This window comes from Scyliorhinus torazame, chromosome 3 (assembly GCF_047496885.1).
Source record: "Scyliorhinus torazame isolate Kashiwa2021f chromosome 3, sScyTor2.1, whole genome shotgun sequence".
Taxonomy (NCBI): Eukaryota; Metazoa; Chordata; class Chondrichthyes; order Carcharhiniformes; family Scyliorhinidae; genus Scyliorhinus; species Scyliorhinus torazame.
Genome location: NC_092709.1, coordinates 262,549,777 through 262,566,750, shown reverse-complemented (window position 1 = coordinate 262,566,750; position 16,974 = coordinate 262,549,777). Strand labels below are relative to the sequence as shown.

Here is a 16,974-nt window from a genome sequence, read left to right as displayed (position 1 = left end):
ACTCCATAGTTAGGGGGATAGATAGGAGATTCTGAGGGAACGAGAGATACTCACGGTTGGTGTGTTGCCTCCCAGGTGCCAGGGTGCGTGATGTCTCAGATCGTGTTTTCGGGATCCTTAAGGGGGAGGGGGAACAGCCCCAAGTCATGGTCCACATAGGTACCAACTACATAGGTAGGAAAAGGGATAGGGATGTAAGGCAGGAATTCAGGGAGCTAGGGTCGAAACTTAGATCTAGGACAAACAGAGTTATTATCTCTGGGTTGTTACCCGTGCCACGTGATAGCGAGACGAGGAATAGGGAGAGAGAGGAGTTGAACACGTGGCTACAACGATGGTGCAGGAGGGAGGGTTTCAGATTTCTGGATAATTGGGGCTCATTCTGGGGATGGTGAGACCTCTACAAACGGGATGGTCTGCACCTGGACAAGAGGGGTACCAATATTCTGGGGGGGAAATGTGCTAATGCTCTTCGGGAGGGTTTAAACTAGTTCAGCAGGGGCTTGGGAACCTGAATTGTAGCTCCAGAATACACGAGGTTGAGAGTCGTGAGGTCATGGGTAGGGTTTCAAAGTTGCAGGAGTGTACCGGCAGGCAGGAAGGTGGTTTAAAGTGTGTCTTCTTCAATGCCAGGAACATCCGGAAAATAAGGTGGGTGAACTTGCGGCATGGGTTGGTACCTGGGACTTCGATGTTGTGGCCATTTCGGAGACATGGATAGAGCAGGGACAGGAATGGTTGTTGCAGGTGCCAGGATTTAGAAATTTCAGTAAGCTATGGGAAGGTGGTAAAAGAGGGGGAGGGGTGGCTTGTTAGTCAAGGACAGTATTACGGTGGCAGAAAGGCCGTTTGATGAGGGCTCGTCTACTGAGGTAGTATGGGCTGAGTTTAGAAACAGGAAAGGAGAGGTCACCCTGTTAGGGGTTTTCTATAGGCCTCCGAAAAGTTCCAGAGTTGTAGAGGAGAGGATTGCAAAGATGATTCTGGTAGGAGCGAAAGCAACAGGGTAGTTGTTATGGGGGACTTTAACTTTCCAAATATTGACTGGAAACGCTATAGTTCGAGTACATTAGATGGGTCCGTTTTTGTCCAATGTGTGCAGGAGGGTTTCCTGACACAGTATGTAGATAGGTCAACGAGAGGCGAGGCCATATTGGATTTGGTACTGGGTAATGAACCAGGACAGGTGTTAGATTTGGAGGTAGGTGAGCACTTTGGTGAAAGTGACGACAATTCGATTAGGTTTACTTTAGTGATGGAAAGGGATAGGTATATACCGCAGGGCAAGAGTTATATCTGGGGGAAAGGCCATTATGATGCGATGAGGCAACATTTAGGATACATGGGATGGAGAGGAAAACTGCAGGGGATGGGCACAATGGAAATGTGGAGCTTGTTCAAGGAACTGCTACTGCGTGTCCTTGATAAGTATGTACCTGTCAGGCAGGGAGGAAGTGGTCGAGTGAGGGAATCATGGTTTACTAAAGCAGTCGAAACACTTGTCAAGAGGAAGAAGGAGACTTATGTAAAGATGAGACATGAAGGTGCAGTTAGGGTGCTCGAGAGTTACAAGTTAGCTAGGAAGGACCTAAAGAGAGAGCTAAGAAGAGCCAGGAGGGGACATGAGAAGTCTTTGGCAGGTAGGATCAAGGATAACCCTAACGTTTTCTATAGATATGTCAGGAATAAAAGAATGACTAGGGTAAGAGTAGGGCCAGTCAAGGACAGTAGTGGGAAGTTGTGCTTGGAGTCCGAGGAGATAGGAGAGGTGCTAAATGAATATTTTTCGTCAGTATTCACACAGGAAAAAGACAATGTTGTCGAGGAGAATACTGAGATTCAGGCTACTAGACTAGTAGGCTTGAGGTTCAAAAGGAGGAGGTGTTAGCAATTCTGGAAAGTGTGAAAATAGATAAGTCACCTGGGCCGGATGGGATTTATCCTAGGATTCTCTGGGAAGCCAGGGAGGAGATTGCTGAGCCTTTGGCCTTGATCTTTAAGTCATCTTTGTCTACAGGAATAGTGTCAGGATAGCAAATGTTGTCCCCTTGTTCAAGAAGGGAAGTAGAGATAATCCTGGTAACTATAGACCAGTGAGCCTTACTTCTGTTGTGGGAAAAATCTTGGAAAGGTTTATAAGAGATAGGTTGTATAATCATCTGGAAGGGAATAATTTGATTAGAGATAGTCAACACGGTTTTGTGAAGGGTAGGTCGTGCCTCACAAACCTTATAGAGTTCTTTGAGAAGGTGACCAAACAGGTGGATGAGGGTAAAGTAGTTGATGTGGTGTATATGGTTCCCCATAGTAGGCTACTGCAGAAAATACAGAGGCATGGGATTCAGGGTGATTTAGCAGTTTGGATCAGAAATTGGCTAGCTGGAAGAAGACAAAGGGTTGTGGTTGATGGGAAATGTTCAGAATGGAGTCCAGTTACTAGTGGTGTACCACAAGGATCTGTTTTGGGGCCACTGCTGTTTGTCATTTTTATAAATGACCTGGAGGAGGGCGTAGAAGGATGGGTGAGTAAATTTGCAGATGACACTAAAGTCGGTGGAGTTGTGGACAGTGCGGCAGGATGTTACAAGTTACAGAGGGACATAGATAAGCTGCAGCGCTGGGCTGAGAGGTGGCAAATGGAGTTTAATGCAGAAAAGTGTGAGGTGATTCATTTTGGAAGGAATAACAGGAAGACTGAGTACTGGGCTAATGGTAAGATTCTGGGCAGTGTGGATGAGCAGAGAGATCTCGGTGTCCATGTACATAGATCCCTGAAAGTTGCCACCCAGGTTGAGAGGGTTGTTAAGAAGGCGTACGGTGTGTTAGCTTTTATTGGTAGAGGGATTGAGTTTAGGAGCCATGAGGTCATGTTGCAGCTAGACAACACTCTGGTGCGGTCGCATTTGGAGTATTGCGTGCAATTCTGGTCGCCGCATTATAGGAAGGATGTGGAAGCATTGGAAAGGGTGCAGAGGAGATTTACCAGAATGTTGCCTGGTATGGAGGGAAGATCTTATGAGGAAAGGCTGGGGGACTTGAGGCTGTTTTCGTTAGAGAGAAGAAGGTTAAGAGGTGACTTAATTGAGGCATACAAGATGATTAGAGGATTGGATAGGGTGGACAGTGAGAGCTTTTTTCCTCGGATGGTGATGTCTAGCACGAGGGGACATACCTTTAAATTGAGGGGAGATAGATATAAGACAGATGTCAGAGGTAGGCTCTTTACTCAGAGAGTAGTAAGGGCGTGGAATGCCCTGCCTGCAACAGTAGTGGACTCGCCAACACTAAGGACATTCAAAGGGTCATTGAATAGACATATGGACAATAAGGGAATAGTGTAAATGGGCTTTAGAGTGGTTTCACAGGTCGGCGCAACATCGAGGGCCGAAGGGCCTGTACTGCGCTGTAATGTTCTATGTTCTATGGTGTACATGCACACCAAGGTTCCTCTGATCCTCGGTGCTTCCCAGGGTCCTGACGTACATCATGTATTCCCTTGCATTGTTTGTCCTGCCCAAGTGCATATCTCACACTTATATTAAGGGGCAGTAGGTTGCGGGGTGGGTGGGGGGGAGGGGTGGTCAGGGGTGAGGGGTGGGATCAATGTAATATCAACCACTAGGGAATAATACTAGAGAAACTAATGGGACTAAAGGCTGAAAAGTCCCCTGGACCTCATGGGTTGCATCCCAGAATATTAAAGGAAGTAGCTCCAGACATTGTGGATGCACCCGTAGTAATCTTCCAAGAATCCTTAAATTCTGGAAAAGTCCCAGGCGATTGGAAAACTACCAATGTAACATCTTTATTCAAAAAAGGAGGGAGGCAACAAACAAGTAGCTTTAGGCCAGTGAGCTTAACTTCTGTCATTGGGAAAATGTTTGAGTCCACGATAAAAAATGTAATAGCAGAGCATTTAGAAAAGCATAATATAATCAAGCAGAGTCAGCATGGCTTCATGTCAATAAAAGCTAACACACCGTATGCCTTCTTAACAACCTTCTCAACCTGGGTGGCAACTTTCAGGGATCTATGTACATGGACACCAAGATCTCTCTGCTCATCCACACTGACAAGAATATTACCATTTACCCAGTACTCTGTCTTCCTGTTATTCCTTCCAAAATGAATTACCTCACATTTTTCTGCATTAAACTCCATTTGCCACCTCTCAGCCCAGCGCTGCAGCTTATCTATGTCCCTCTGTAACGTGTTACATCCTTCCGCACTGTCCACAACTCTACCGACTTTAGTGTCATCGGCAAATTTACTCACCAATCCATCTACGCCATTCTCCAGGTCATTTATAAAAATTACAAACAGCAGTGGCCCCAAAATAGATCCTGGTGGTACACCACTAGTAACTGGACTTAACATTTCTCATCAACCACCACCCTTTGCCTTCTTCCAGCTAGCCAATTTCTGATCCAAACTGCTAAATCACTCTGAATCCCATGCCTCTGTATTTTCTGCAATAGCCTACCGTGGGGAACCTTATCAAACGCTTTACTGAAATCCATATACACCACATCAACTGCTTTACCCTCGTCCACCTGTTTGGTCACCTTCTCAAAGAACTCAATAAGGTTTGTGAAGCACGACCTACCCTTCACAAAACCGTGTTGACTATGTCTAATCAAATTATTCCTTTCCAGATGATTGTACATCCTACCTCTTATCAACCTTTCCAAGACTTTGCCCACAACAGAAGTAAGGTTCACTGGTCTATAGTTACCAGGGTTGTCTCTATTCCCCTTCTTGAACAAGGGGACAACATTTGCTATCCTCCAGTCTTCTGGCACTATTCCTGTAGACAATGGTGACATAAAGATCAAAGCCAAAGGCTCAGCAATCTCCTCCCTAGCTTCCCATAGAATCCTAGGATAAATCCCACCAGTCCATTAAGGTAGCAGGGCAGGTCAGGTGGATAAAATGGGTAAGAAGGCAATTGGAATACTTACCTTTATTAGCCGAGGCATAGGGTGAGATTCAGCCACTGCGTTGTACCCGGCACAAAGCTGGGCGCAACAGGTGAAACCCAGGTGCTGCCCAAATTGGGCTTCATGCCAGGCCGACCGCAGTCACCTGACTCACTGCGACTGGCATGATCTGGAGTGAGGGTGAGATACCATTTATATATGCCGACGCCATATTCACCCAGCTGCCAGGTGTTGGCGGTCACACCGGCGAGGCTTCAACCGTGTGCCGATTAGCACGCGTCTCCATTTGTGGAGACCAGTCGTGATGGCCATTTGGGCATCTTGGAGGACATTAGAGCCCCTCAGGTGGTCGGAGACAGCTCAGGGCGATGCCTTGGCACTCCCCTGGCACCCTGGCAGTGCTAACCTGGCACTGGCATCATGCCAGGGGCACTGCCCAGGTGCCAGACTGGCATTTCCAGGGTGCTTGGATATCAGGTTGATCTGCCAAGGGTCAGGACCTGAGGAGGGCCATGCCCATAAAAGGGGGGTGAGGAGGGTATGAAGGGTGGGGGAGGGGTGAAGGGGGGGCGGGGTGAAGGGGCCTCATTAAGGTCCTCTTTTGTTTTTACACTTGCATGAAAAAGCTTTGCAAACAACCTATTGGGATGTTGACAAATTATCATACACTTACCTTGACAACTTTGCGGAGGTCAAGAAGATTCCTAGTTTTGGCCTCAGTAATAATAATCATAATAATCTTTATTATTGATAATAGTAGGCTTATATTAACACTGCAATGAAGTTACTGTGAAAAGTCCTTGTCGCCACATTCCAGCACCTGTTCAGGTACACAGAAGGAGAATTCAGAATGTCCAATTCACCTGACAGTACGTCTTTCGGGAGTTGTGGGAAGAAACCGGAGCACCCGGAGGAAACTCACACAGACACGGAGAAAACGTGCAGACTCCGCAGAGACAGTGGGCGAGATTCTCCGACCCCCCAGCGGGTCGGAGAATGGCCGTTGGCCGCCGTGAATTCCGCCCCCGCTGCCCGCCGAAGTCTCCGAAGGGAGAAAGGTCGGCGGGGCGTCAATGGCGCCGCACACCCCGGAGAATGGCACGGGTGGGCGCAAGGCAATGGATTTTGGGGCTGCCGATATCCTCCCGTCCGGAAGGGCCGAAGTCCCGCCGTCGTGATGACGGGTCACGTCGACGTAAATCAAACCACCTTTCAATCGGCGTCAATCTGTGCTCAAGGTTTACGCCAACCAGCGTGGAGGTGGGTGACAGCCTGGGGGGGTTGGCCGCTGGAGAGGCGATGGCGTGGCCGCAGTCTGAATGTGTGGGGGAGAGGTGTGTGTAGGGTTGTGTGTGTGGAGGGGGGGGGGGGTTGTTAGAGTGGGCTGGGCTCCGGGGGAGTGCCGGGAGGGGGGTGAGTGCCGGGGAGGAGGATGGGGTCCGTGCCGGGGAGGAGGATGGGGTCCGTGCCAGGGAGGGGGATGGGGGGGGGGGCCGTGCCGGGGAGGAGGATGGGGCCCGTGCCGGGGAGGGGGATGGGGGGGGGCCGTGCCGGGGAGGAGGATGGGGTCCGTGCCGGGGAGGGGGATGGGGGGGGGGCCGTGCCGGGGAGGAGGATGGGGTCCGTGCTGGGGAGGGGGATGGGGGATGGGGCCGTGCCGGGGAGGAGGATGGGGTCCGTGCCGGGGAGGGGGATTGGGGGGAGGGGGGGGGCGTGCCGGGGAGGAGGATGGGGTCCGTGCCGGGGAGGAGGATGGGGACCGTGCCGGGGAGGGGGATGGGGGGACGGGGTCCGTGCCGGGGAGGGGGATGGGGTCCGTGCCGGGGAGGGGGACGTGGTCCGTGCCGGGGAGGGGGATGGGGGGGGCCGTGCCGGGGAGGAGGATGGGGTCCATGCCGGGGAGGGAGATGGGGGGGTCCGTGCCGGGGAGGGGGATGGGGTCCGTACTGGGGAGGAGGATGGGGTCCATGCGGGGGAGGGGGATGGGGGGACGTGGTCCATACCGGGGAGCGACGGGGGGTGGGTGGGGGGCAAGTGAGTTGGTCCACCTGGCCAGGTGCCAGCCTCCAACCGTCGGACCCATGCGGTCCATGCCACCTGGCTGGGGGGAGGAGGGGGTATGGGCAATGATGACATGCCATCGTTCCCCCCCCCCCCTCCCCCCAGGCCGTCATGTTTTCCGATCAGCCAGCAATGTTGGCCGCCGTGGCGGCAGCCGCGAATGTCCATGTTGCCCTGGATGAGGAGGAGGAGGAGCGTGCCAGAGAGGCGGCGCAGGCTGCCGCAGAGGGGCAGGCGGCAGCCGACCAGGCTGGAGGGACACCTGACCGACAGGGCGAGGAGGGGGAGGAGGACGTCACGGCCCAACGGCAACGGAGGCACCCGAGGGCGCCCCGTGTGTACCGGCCCCGGCAGTCATACCAGGACCTCACGGACCGAGAATGCAGGAGGAGACTCCGGATGAGCCGAGAAACCGTGGCACACATCTGCCACCTGCTAGCGCACCTGTCACCGCGTGGCACTGGCGGGGGACACCCTCTCCCCGTGTCCATCAAGGTTACGGTGGCCCTGAACTTTTATGCAGGCACCGAGTGGGGACCTGTCCGGCATATCGCAGACATCGGTGCACCGGTGCATCCGGGCAGTGACAGACGCCCTATATGCCATGGCGCACTGCTACATCCTCTTCCCTGTGGACCGGGCCAGCCAAGATGCCCGGGCCGTGGGCTTCTCTGCCGTGGCCGGGTTCCCCATGGTCCAGGGCGCGATTGATGGGATGCACGTCGCCGTGCGGCCACCTGCAGATAACAGGGCCGTGTTCACCAATAGGAAGGGGACCTATTCGATGAACATACAGGTGGTCTGCGACCACCGCATGATGATCCTGCACGTCTGCGCCCGTTACCCGGGCAGTGTACATGACTCATACGTGTTGTCGCGGTCATACATCACCGGCATGTACGAGGGGCGCCATCCCCGGCTGAGGGGCTGGTTGCTGGGCGACAGGGGCTACCCATTGCGATCGTGGCTGATGACGCCTATACGGAGGCCACGCAATGAGGCGGAGAACCGTTATAATGATGCCCATGTAGCGACAAGGGGAGTGATAGAGAGGTGCTTTGGCGTCCTGAAGATGCGTTTCAGGTCCCTGGACCTCTCCAGGCCCTCCAGTATCGGTCAGATAGGGTCGGCCGCATCATTGTGGTGTGCTGCGTCCTGCACAATATAGCCCAGCAGAGGGGCGATGTGCCGCAGGCAGAGGAGGGCAGAGTGGAGGAGCAGCAGGAAGAGGCGCAGTCCTCCCCAGATGGTCAGGGCAGACGGGCTAGACACGGGCGGGTGGCTGTTCACCGTTACCGGCTGGGCCATCGGGCACGGGACAGGCTGATAGCCACCCGCTTCACTGACTAGATGGGCGTGGGAATCGGGTAGTATGGCCACAGACCGCACACCATGGCAACAGCCGACCACCCACACCCCCCACCCATCCACCCACCCAGCACACTCACCCCCCTCCCCAATCCCACCCACCCCACCCGCATGCACACCACCCCCCCATTGCCGATCCACCTGCGGCACAACGGCCGGGCTCACACAGTTGCCGGTGGACGCGTGTCTATTGCAGGCCATGGAGGATGATGACAACCCGCCCTGCAATGAGCTCCTGGCTCTACATCGTTGGACTATGTCTGACCGATGGCCACAGTACTACCATCCACCCGGACCATCCCTGCATGCGGCTGTGACACTGCAGCGCACGGTCCCATCCTCTGCCCGGGGGGATGTTGATGGCGGCCCAGGGGGAAGGGGGCAGACTCACCTGGGGCTGAGGTAAGACCACCCCTCACACACACACTTGCGCTCAACGTACATGACACCCCCGCACACTTTGGACAGAGCACAAAGGCAGCTTCTGTAGGTGTAACATTGACTTTAATAACGAACCGAGTTCATGCACGTGCCCTAGCCCCTAAAGCTCACCTGTGCCCTGCACCCGTGCCAACTTTCTCAGTGTCTAGTTGTTTGGCCTTACGGACCCTATGACTACGTCTACGTGGTTCCCCAGACTGTACAGCAGAACTGGAGGTGGACTCCTGTGATTCCTGCCCTCTGACATGGGATCCCTTTGGCGGCCGTTTCCTGGGGCGTCCTGGCCTAGATGGGCCAGGCTGCGGCCCGGGCGACTGGGATGGCGAGCTGCCAGCCTGTCCTGCCCGTTGCCCACCCGATGCACCTGGGACGGAAGGGGGGGGGAGTCCGAGGTGTCGCGGTGTTCCAGGACCTCCCCTACAGGGGGACCCGGGGCGGACCACACCACCTCCTCCTCCCTCGGGGTGCCCGATGGCCCCAGGTCTCTACATGGGTGGGGGATGCGAACGGACTGGCCATCCGACGCCGCCCCGACATCTGGCGCTGCCAGTCCTGGAGGCCCGTGCTGGTATCGACAAGGGTCTGCAGGTTTGCAACCATGGAGCTCAGGGGACTGGCAAACCCTGTCTGTGACTGTGCAACGCCGGCTCGCCATGGGCAATGGCGCCGATGCCCTCAGCGATGGCCTGCTGAGACTGGGCCATGGTCTGCAGAGACTGGGCCATGGCCTGCTGAGACTGGGCCATGGCCTGCAGAGACTGGGCCATGGCCTGCTGCGACTGGGCCATGGCCTGCAGAGACTGGGCCATGGCCTGCAGAGACTGGGTTATGGCATTGAGCGCCTCTGCCATCTGCCGCTGGCGCTGGCTCATGACCTCCTGTGAGAGGGCAGCCATGTCCTGGGCCACAGACGCCGCCTGCACGGAAAGCCCCAGGCCTTGCAAACCGTTCCCCATGTCTGACACCGTCGCACCCATTGCCTCCACCGCGGACGCCACCCATGCGGTGTCGGCCTGGGTGGCACGCATGACCGGCACCACTCCCAGCTCCTGGACGCGGGTGGACTCCTCCACCTGCGACTGCAGCCGCCGCAAGCCGGCCGTCACCCTCTTCGCTCGTCTCCGGTTCGGTGGTTGCATCGGATCTATGGGTGGGTGTGGTAACCCCAGGAACACGGGATCCATCTGGGCGGCAGATGTTCGCTTGGGCTGGGCTGCCCTCCGACCGCCCGGCCCCTCTGCTGCTCCTACCTCCACCTGCTGTACCAGGACGGCTGTGTTGTGCGCACCAGTGAGTGTCCCATCATCACTAAAGTGCCCAACCGAGGTGAGCATCTCTGCGATGGTGGAGGGTGTTGGTGACAGCAGTGGCATTGTGTCGTGCGCATCGTCCCACTCTGAGTCCATGGCACTTTGGGGTGGCAGTTCGTCTCCACCCATCCAATCTGTGTCACTGTCCTGTAATTCAGTTTCCTGGGTAGGGGTGTCCTGGGTAGGGGTGTCCTGGGTAGGGGTGTCCTGGGTAGGGGTGTCCTGGGTAGTGGTTTTGTGGCTCGGCTGTGACGGGGGCCTGTGGCTGCCCCTCTCGTCGCTGGGTGGCACACGCCTGCGTCATCGCACCCGCACGAGACAGGGGCGTTGTCTCCCTGTTGCTCCAGGTCTCTCCATCTCCAGTGGTCTCCGAGGGACATCGTGCGGGCGTCGCATGCCAGAGGGTCCGGGTCTCTCCATCCCCTGTGGTCTACGAGGGGCATCATGCGGGCAGTCTGCATTTGCGGGGATGGGTGCCTCAACGTTTGCTCCTGCGATACACAATCAAGCATGCATGGTTTGACACGCAGGCTGTGATCAGGTGATATGGGGGAGGGGGGATATGGGGGAGGGCTGTCGGTGGCTCACTTGCTGGTGGGCCCCCGACCTCTGCATCAGCAACCTCTCGGTCCTCAGGTCCGCCAGCCAGTTCCAGGGCCCTTCCCTCATGTTCGGTCAGTGGCCTCTCATCAGCGGGGCCTCCTCCAGTCCTCACATGCTCCCTGGTGTTGTGTGCGCATTTCTCCTGTGGGGGGGGGGGGGGTGGGAGGGTTGTTGGCAGGGGTAAAAGGCAACAGTGTTAGACAGGTATATGAATGCACGCCATCGGTTGCGCGTGTATTGCAGAGGTTAAGGTTAGGGCTGGATTCACTTAGGGAAATGGGGGAAGGCGGATATGGGGGAGGGGGCATATGGGGAGGGGGATATGGGGGATATGGGGGAGGGGGATAAGGGGATATGGGGGAGGGGGGTTATGGGGGAGGGGGGATATGGGGGATATGGGGAAGGGGGGATATGGGGAGGGGGATATGGGTCATATGGGGGAGGGGGATATGGGGGAGGGGGATATGGGGAGGGGCGATATGGAGGAGGGGATAATGGAGAGGGGGATATGGGGATGGGGATATGGGGAGGGGGGATATGGGGGAGGGGGGATATGGGGGAGGGGGGATATGGGGGATCTGGGGGAGGGGGGATATGGGGAGGGGGATATGGGTGATATGGGGAGGGGGATATGGGTGATATGGGGGAGGGGATATGGGTGATATGGGGGAGGGGGGATATGGGGGAGGGGGGATATGGGGAGGGGCGATATGGAGGAGGGGATAATGGGGAGGGGGATATGGGGAGGGGGGATATGGGGTATATGGGGAGGGGGATATGGGGATATGGGGGAGGGGGGATATGGGGAGGGGGATATGGGTGATATGGGGGAGGGGGGATATGGGGGAGGGTGGATATGGGGAGGGGCGATATGGAGGAGGGGATAATGGGGAGGGGGATGTGGGGATATGGGGGAGGGGGATATGGGGATATGGGGAGGGGGGATATGGGGGATATGGGGGAGGAGGGATATGGGGAGGGGGATATGGGTGATATGGGGAGGGGGGATATGGGGGAGGGGGGATATAGGGAGGGGCGATATGGAGGAGGGGATAATGGGGAGGGGGATATGGGGGAGGGGGATATGGGGGAGGGGGATATGGGGAGGGGGGTTATGGGGGAGGGCGGTTATGGGGATATGGGGAGGGGGGATATGGGGGATATGGGGGAGGGGGTATATGGGGAGGGGGGATATGGGGGAGGGGGATATGGGTATCGGGTAGTGGGGGAGGCTCACCCTGGCTGCTCTGACGAGGTCGTTCATCTTCTTGTGGCACTGGGTGCCTGTCCGTGGTGTCAGGGCCACAGTGGTGACGGCCTCTGCCACCTCCCTCCACAGACGCCAGCTGTGGCGTGGGGCAACTCTGCGGCCGTGTCCAGGATACAGGACCTCCCTCCTCTGCTCCACTGCGTCCAGGAGCGCCTCAATGTCACAAGACTGGAACCTTGGGGCTGAGCGGTGGGCGGCCATCCGGTCGGGTGTTCTGGCCGGGTGGGGGGAGCAGCGCGTCCTTAATGAGCCGTCACGCCGTGCGGCGTGTATGATGCCGCACGGCGTGAACCACGTGAGCCAGCGTAGATAGCGTCACATCGCTGCTAGCCCATTCCGGGCCGGAGACTTTGCGACGTTTTTGGCGGCGTGATGCAGGTGGGATTTGCGCCGATAACGGAGAATTTCGCCCAGTGTCTCAAACCAGGAATCGATCCCGCATCCCTGGGGCTGTGAAGCAACAGTGCTAACCACTGTGCTACTGTACTGCCAGGTGTGACTGTGCATTTTCTTACATCACCGATTCTGTTCTGGCTGTAATTTGTATTACTGGCTGGCCTTTTCTGCAAACAGGAGAATATTGGCAATGCACTTGCACATTTGATGTGAGTTATGCCAATTACCATTTTCTTCATCAGGAGTTGCTAATATTTGGAGTTACCTATTTATTTTTTGCTTATTTTAAAATGTTTTACACTGCCACTTTAATAACTGGAAGTGGAACTTAACATAACATGTTAATTTTGAAGCATTTATACATATGAATCACATGCTTAGACATACCTCAGAATTTCTTTCCTTGTGAAGACAGTGCAATCCTTAAAAACAGAAAACAGAAGACCTTCTAATTGGCTGTATTTTTTCAGTTGCTCACATGTAAAGTCTTGTAAATTATATTTATTCCAAATCCCAAAGTATTTCAGCAGGCTTTCTAATACTAATTACTGTGAACACTGAACATTGCATGATCAATAACTGACAATTTCAAATATTTATTTGGTTCCTCAAGTGGTAAAATTCAGGCGTTGTGGATATTTTATTTATATGCTGAAGTGTTTGTAATTCATGCTATTCATGTTATTGTATGTGTTAAAACCATAAACAACACAAGGATTCAAGCTAGGCATTCTGCAATAAAATCAGACTAGATGGCGGAACCTTACTTCAGTAAAAATTTATTACAATCAGAAGGTGAAAACAATTCGTCATACAGGTTGTTCTTGCAGAACCAGCAATGCTGAGTCTCTAAAATATATTGCAATCAACTATTGATTTAGTCACCCCAATAACGTATCTCACTCCCCGTCCCCACTCCAATACAATGCCCAATAATACAGTCCTGAAGGGTCATCCAGTAAGACTCTGAGTAGCTGAACTAAATAAGACCATGAGGTTCACAGGCTTAAGCTGCGAGCTGAATTCTGCCAGCGCAATAGTAAAGAAGGAAGGAGCTTGCTTTTTTATGGTACCTTTGACAACCACAAAGTTCCCAAAGTGCTTTGCAGCCAATGCAAAGCTTTTGAAGTACAGTCACTGTTGTAAGATAAGAAACATGGCAACCAATGTGTGCACAGTGAGGACCCAGAAACATCAATGTGATATGACCAAATCAACTGTTTTAGCAATATTAGTTCTGGAATAAATATTGTCCAGGACACTGGAGAGAACTCACCTGCTTTTCTTCAAAATGATGCCATGACATCTTTTACATCCACTTGAAATGGTAAGCAGGGCTATAGAGCTTTCCTGAGATCTACAGCGGAACATTAGTCTGGAATTTATGCTTATAGCAGAATTTTTCTCTCCCTACCCCACCCCCACAAATTGAAATAGTCAATGGGGAATGCATCCCCAATCCTGATGGCTGTTTTGCCAACTTAATTTGCTGGAGCCGAGCCTACCTGGGGAGAAGGTTGGTCAATCTGACCAGTGAAGAGCTTCTGGTCTCAGAAGCGTCACTGGAAATGGTGGCCACTGCTGGTATTCTACCCTCACCACCGGAACCAACCCCCAGCCCAAGGCCCGAGTGTGGCGCACAAAGACTCCGTGAGACGAATAGAGTGAAGTCGATGAGGCTTTATTAAGCGTGTCTGTTCCCCAGCAGCCCGATAGTAAACTGGCCTGCGGGGGAAGGCACCGGCTTCTTATACTTCGCCTTCAGGGCGGAGTATGAGGTCAACGGCCAACCAGGACCCGGGATCTGTCAGCCAATGACATTAGAGCTTCCAGTCCCACATGACCCCCAATACATACTACCACATTCACCCCTTGTCAAAAATGAACCCGGCGGGGTGATGCTTCGTATGGTGGTAAGGGTTTACAGGGCTGGTCCTGGGAGGATAGAACAGTTACATGGTAGTACAGTATTGGACAGTATTGTCCTGTTACAACTATTTACAGAGGGTATAGGAAAAACAAAATGTTCATTGGACAGTCCATCTTTGTTTTACATCGACGCCACGAGTCGGTCGGGCGGTCTGGTCGTCCGTGTCGATCGCCTCGGCCCCGGCGGTGGTGGTGGTGCTTGTACCAGCGTTGTCGCCTCCGGGAGCCGCACGGTTTCAGCTGTCGGTGCAAAGGGGAGGGGGACTGATCCTCCTGGGAAGGGGGCGGTCGCGGGGTGCGGCGGTGGCAGGAAGGGGGGCGGTTGGGTTGATGGTGTCGGGGGGGTGTGCGTGGTGCCGGCGGGCGCCAGATCCCGCAGGGAGACCGTGTCCTGTCGGCCGTCGGGGTACTCCACGTAGGCGTACTGGGGGTTTGCGTGGAGGAGGTGAACCCTTTCGACCAACGGGTCCGCCTTATGTGCCCGCACGTGCTTTCGGAGCAGGATGGGTCCTGGGGCCGCCAGCCAGGTCGGCAGCGACGTTCCAGAGGAGGACCTCCTAGGGAAGACAAGGAGACACCCGTGAGGCGTTTGATTAGTGCTCGTACATAATAACGACCGGATGGAATGGAGAGCGTCCGGGAGGACCTCCTGCCACCGTGAAACTGGGAGATCCCTGGACCGTAGGGCCAGTAGGACGGCCTTCCAGACCGTGCCGTTCTCCCTTTCTACTTGCCCGTTCCCCCGGGGGTTGTAGCTGGTCGTCCTGCTTGAAGCTATGCCCTTGCTGAGCAGGAACTGGCGCAGCTCGTCACTCATGAAAGAGGACCCCCTGTCGCTGTGGACGTATGCGGGGTAACCGAACAGCGTGAAGATGCTGTTCAGGGCTTTAATGACTGTGGCCGCGGTCATGTCGGAGCAGGGAATGGCAAAAGGGAAGCGGGAGTATTCGTCCACTACATTAAGGAAATACGCGTTGCGGTCGGTGGAGGGGAGGGGCCCTTTGAAATCGAGACTGAGGCGTTCAAAGGGGCGTGAAGCCTTAATCAGGTGCGCTCCATCTGGCCTGAAAAAATGCGGTTTGCATTCTGCGCAGATGTGGCAGTCCCTTGTGACTGTACGGACCTCCTCGAAGGAGTATGGGAAATTGCGGGACTTGATGAAGTGGTAAAACCGAGGGACCCCCGGGTGGCAGAGGTCCTCGTGGAGGGCTTGGAGGCGGTCAATTTGTGCGTTGGCACATGTGCCGCGGGATAGGGCATCGGACGGCTCGTTCAGCTTTCCGGGCCGGTACAAGATCTCATAGTTGAAGGTGGAGAGTTCGATCCTCCACCGCAAGATCTTGTCGTTCTTGATCTTGCCCCGCTGTGCATTATCGAACATGAAGGCTACCGACCGTTGGTCAGTGAGGAGAGTGAATCTCCTGCCGGCTAGGTAATGCCTCCAATGTCGCACAGCTTCCACTATGGCTTGGGCTTCCTTTTCCACTGAGGTGTGGCGGATTTCTGAGGCGTGGAGGGTTCGGGAGAAGAAGGCCACGGGTCTGCCCGCTTGGTTAAGGGTAGCCGCTAGAGCTATGTCAGAGGCGTCGCTCTCGACCTGGAAGGGGAGGGACTCGTCGATGGCGCGCATCGTGGCCTTTGCGATGTCCGCTTTGATGCGGCTGAAAGCCTGGCAAGCCTCTGTCGACAGCGGGAAAGTCGTGGTCTGTATTAGGGGGCGGGCCTTGTCTGCGTACTGGGGGACCCACTGGGCGTAGTATGAAAAGAACCCCAGGCAGCGTTTCAGGGCTTTTGAGCAGTGCGGGAGGGGAAATTCCATGAGTGCGCGCATACGTTCGGGGTCGGGGCCTATTATCCCATTGCGCACTATGTAGCCCAGAATGGCTAGCCGATCGGTGCTAAAAACGCACTTGTCCTCGTTGTACGTGAGGTTCAAGGCTTTGGCACTCTGGAGGAATTTTTGGAGGTTGGCGTCGTGGTCCTGCTGATCGTGGCCGCAGATGGTTACATTGTCGAGGTACGGGAACGTGGCCCGTAACCCATGTTGATCAACCATTCGGTCCATTTCCCGTTGGAAGACCGAGACGCCGTTTGTGATGCCAAAAGGGACCCGTAGGAAATGGTATAATCGCCCGTCTGCCTCGAAGGCTGTGTACTTGCGGTCACTTGGGCGGATGGGGAGCTGATGGTAGGCGGACTTGAGGTCCACGGTGGAGAAGACTTTATACTGGGCAATCCGATTGACCATGTCGGATATGCGGGGCAGAGGGTACGCGTCTAGTTGTGTGTACCTGTTGATGGTCTGGCTATAGTCAATGACCATCCTTTGTTTCTCCCCTGTCTTCACTACTACCACCTGCGCTCTCCAGGGACTATTGCTGGCCTGGATTATGCCCTCCTTTAGTAGCCGCTGGACTTCGGAGCGAATGAAGGTCCGGTCCTGGGCGCTGTACCGTCTGCTCCTAGTGGCGACGGGTTTGCAATCCGGGGTGAGGTTCGCAAACAAGGACGGGCGTTGCACCTTGAGGGTGGCGAGGCCGCAGATAGTGAGTGGGGGTATGGGGCCGCCGAATTTAAACGTAAGGCTCTGTAGGTTACATTGAAAATCTAAGCCCAGCAAGGTGGGGGCACAGAGTTGGGGAAGGACGTTAAGTTT

The 16,974-nt window shown here is 54.9% G+C and overlaps 1 protein-coding gene across 1 annotated transcript in view; it reads right to left on the bottom strand.

Moving 5' to 3' along the window:
* The window catches only part of LOC140409421 (calcium and integrin-binding family member 3-like), a 72,924-nt gene that overhangs the window by 32,958 nt on the left and 22,992 nt on the right, over positions 1–16,974 (bottom strand). The window contains exon 3 of the mRNA XM_072497860.1: positions 13,666–13,746. Within this exon, the coding sequence (XP_072353961.1) occupies positions 13,666–13,746 (81 nt within the window). The remainder of the gene's footprint in view (positions 1–13,665; positions 13,747–16,974) is intronic.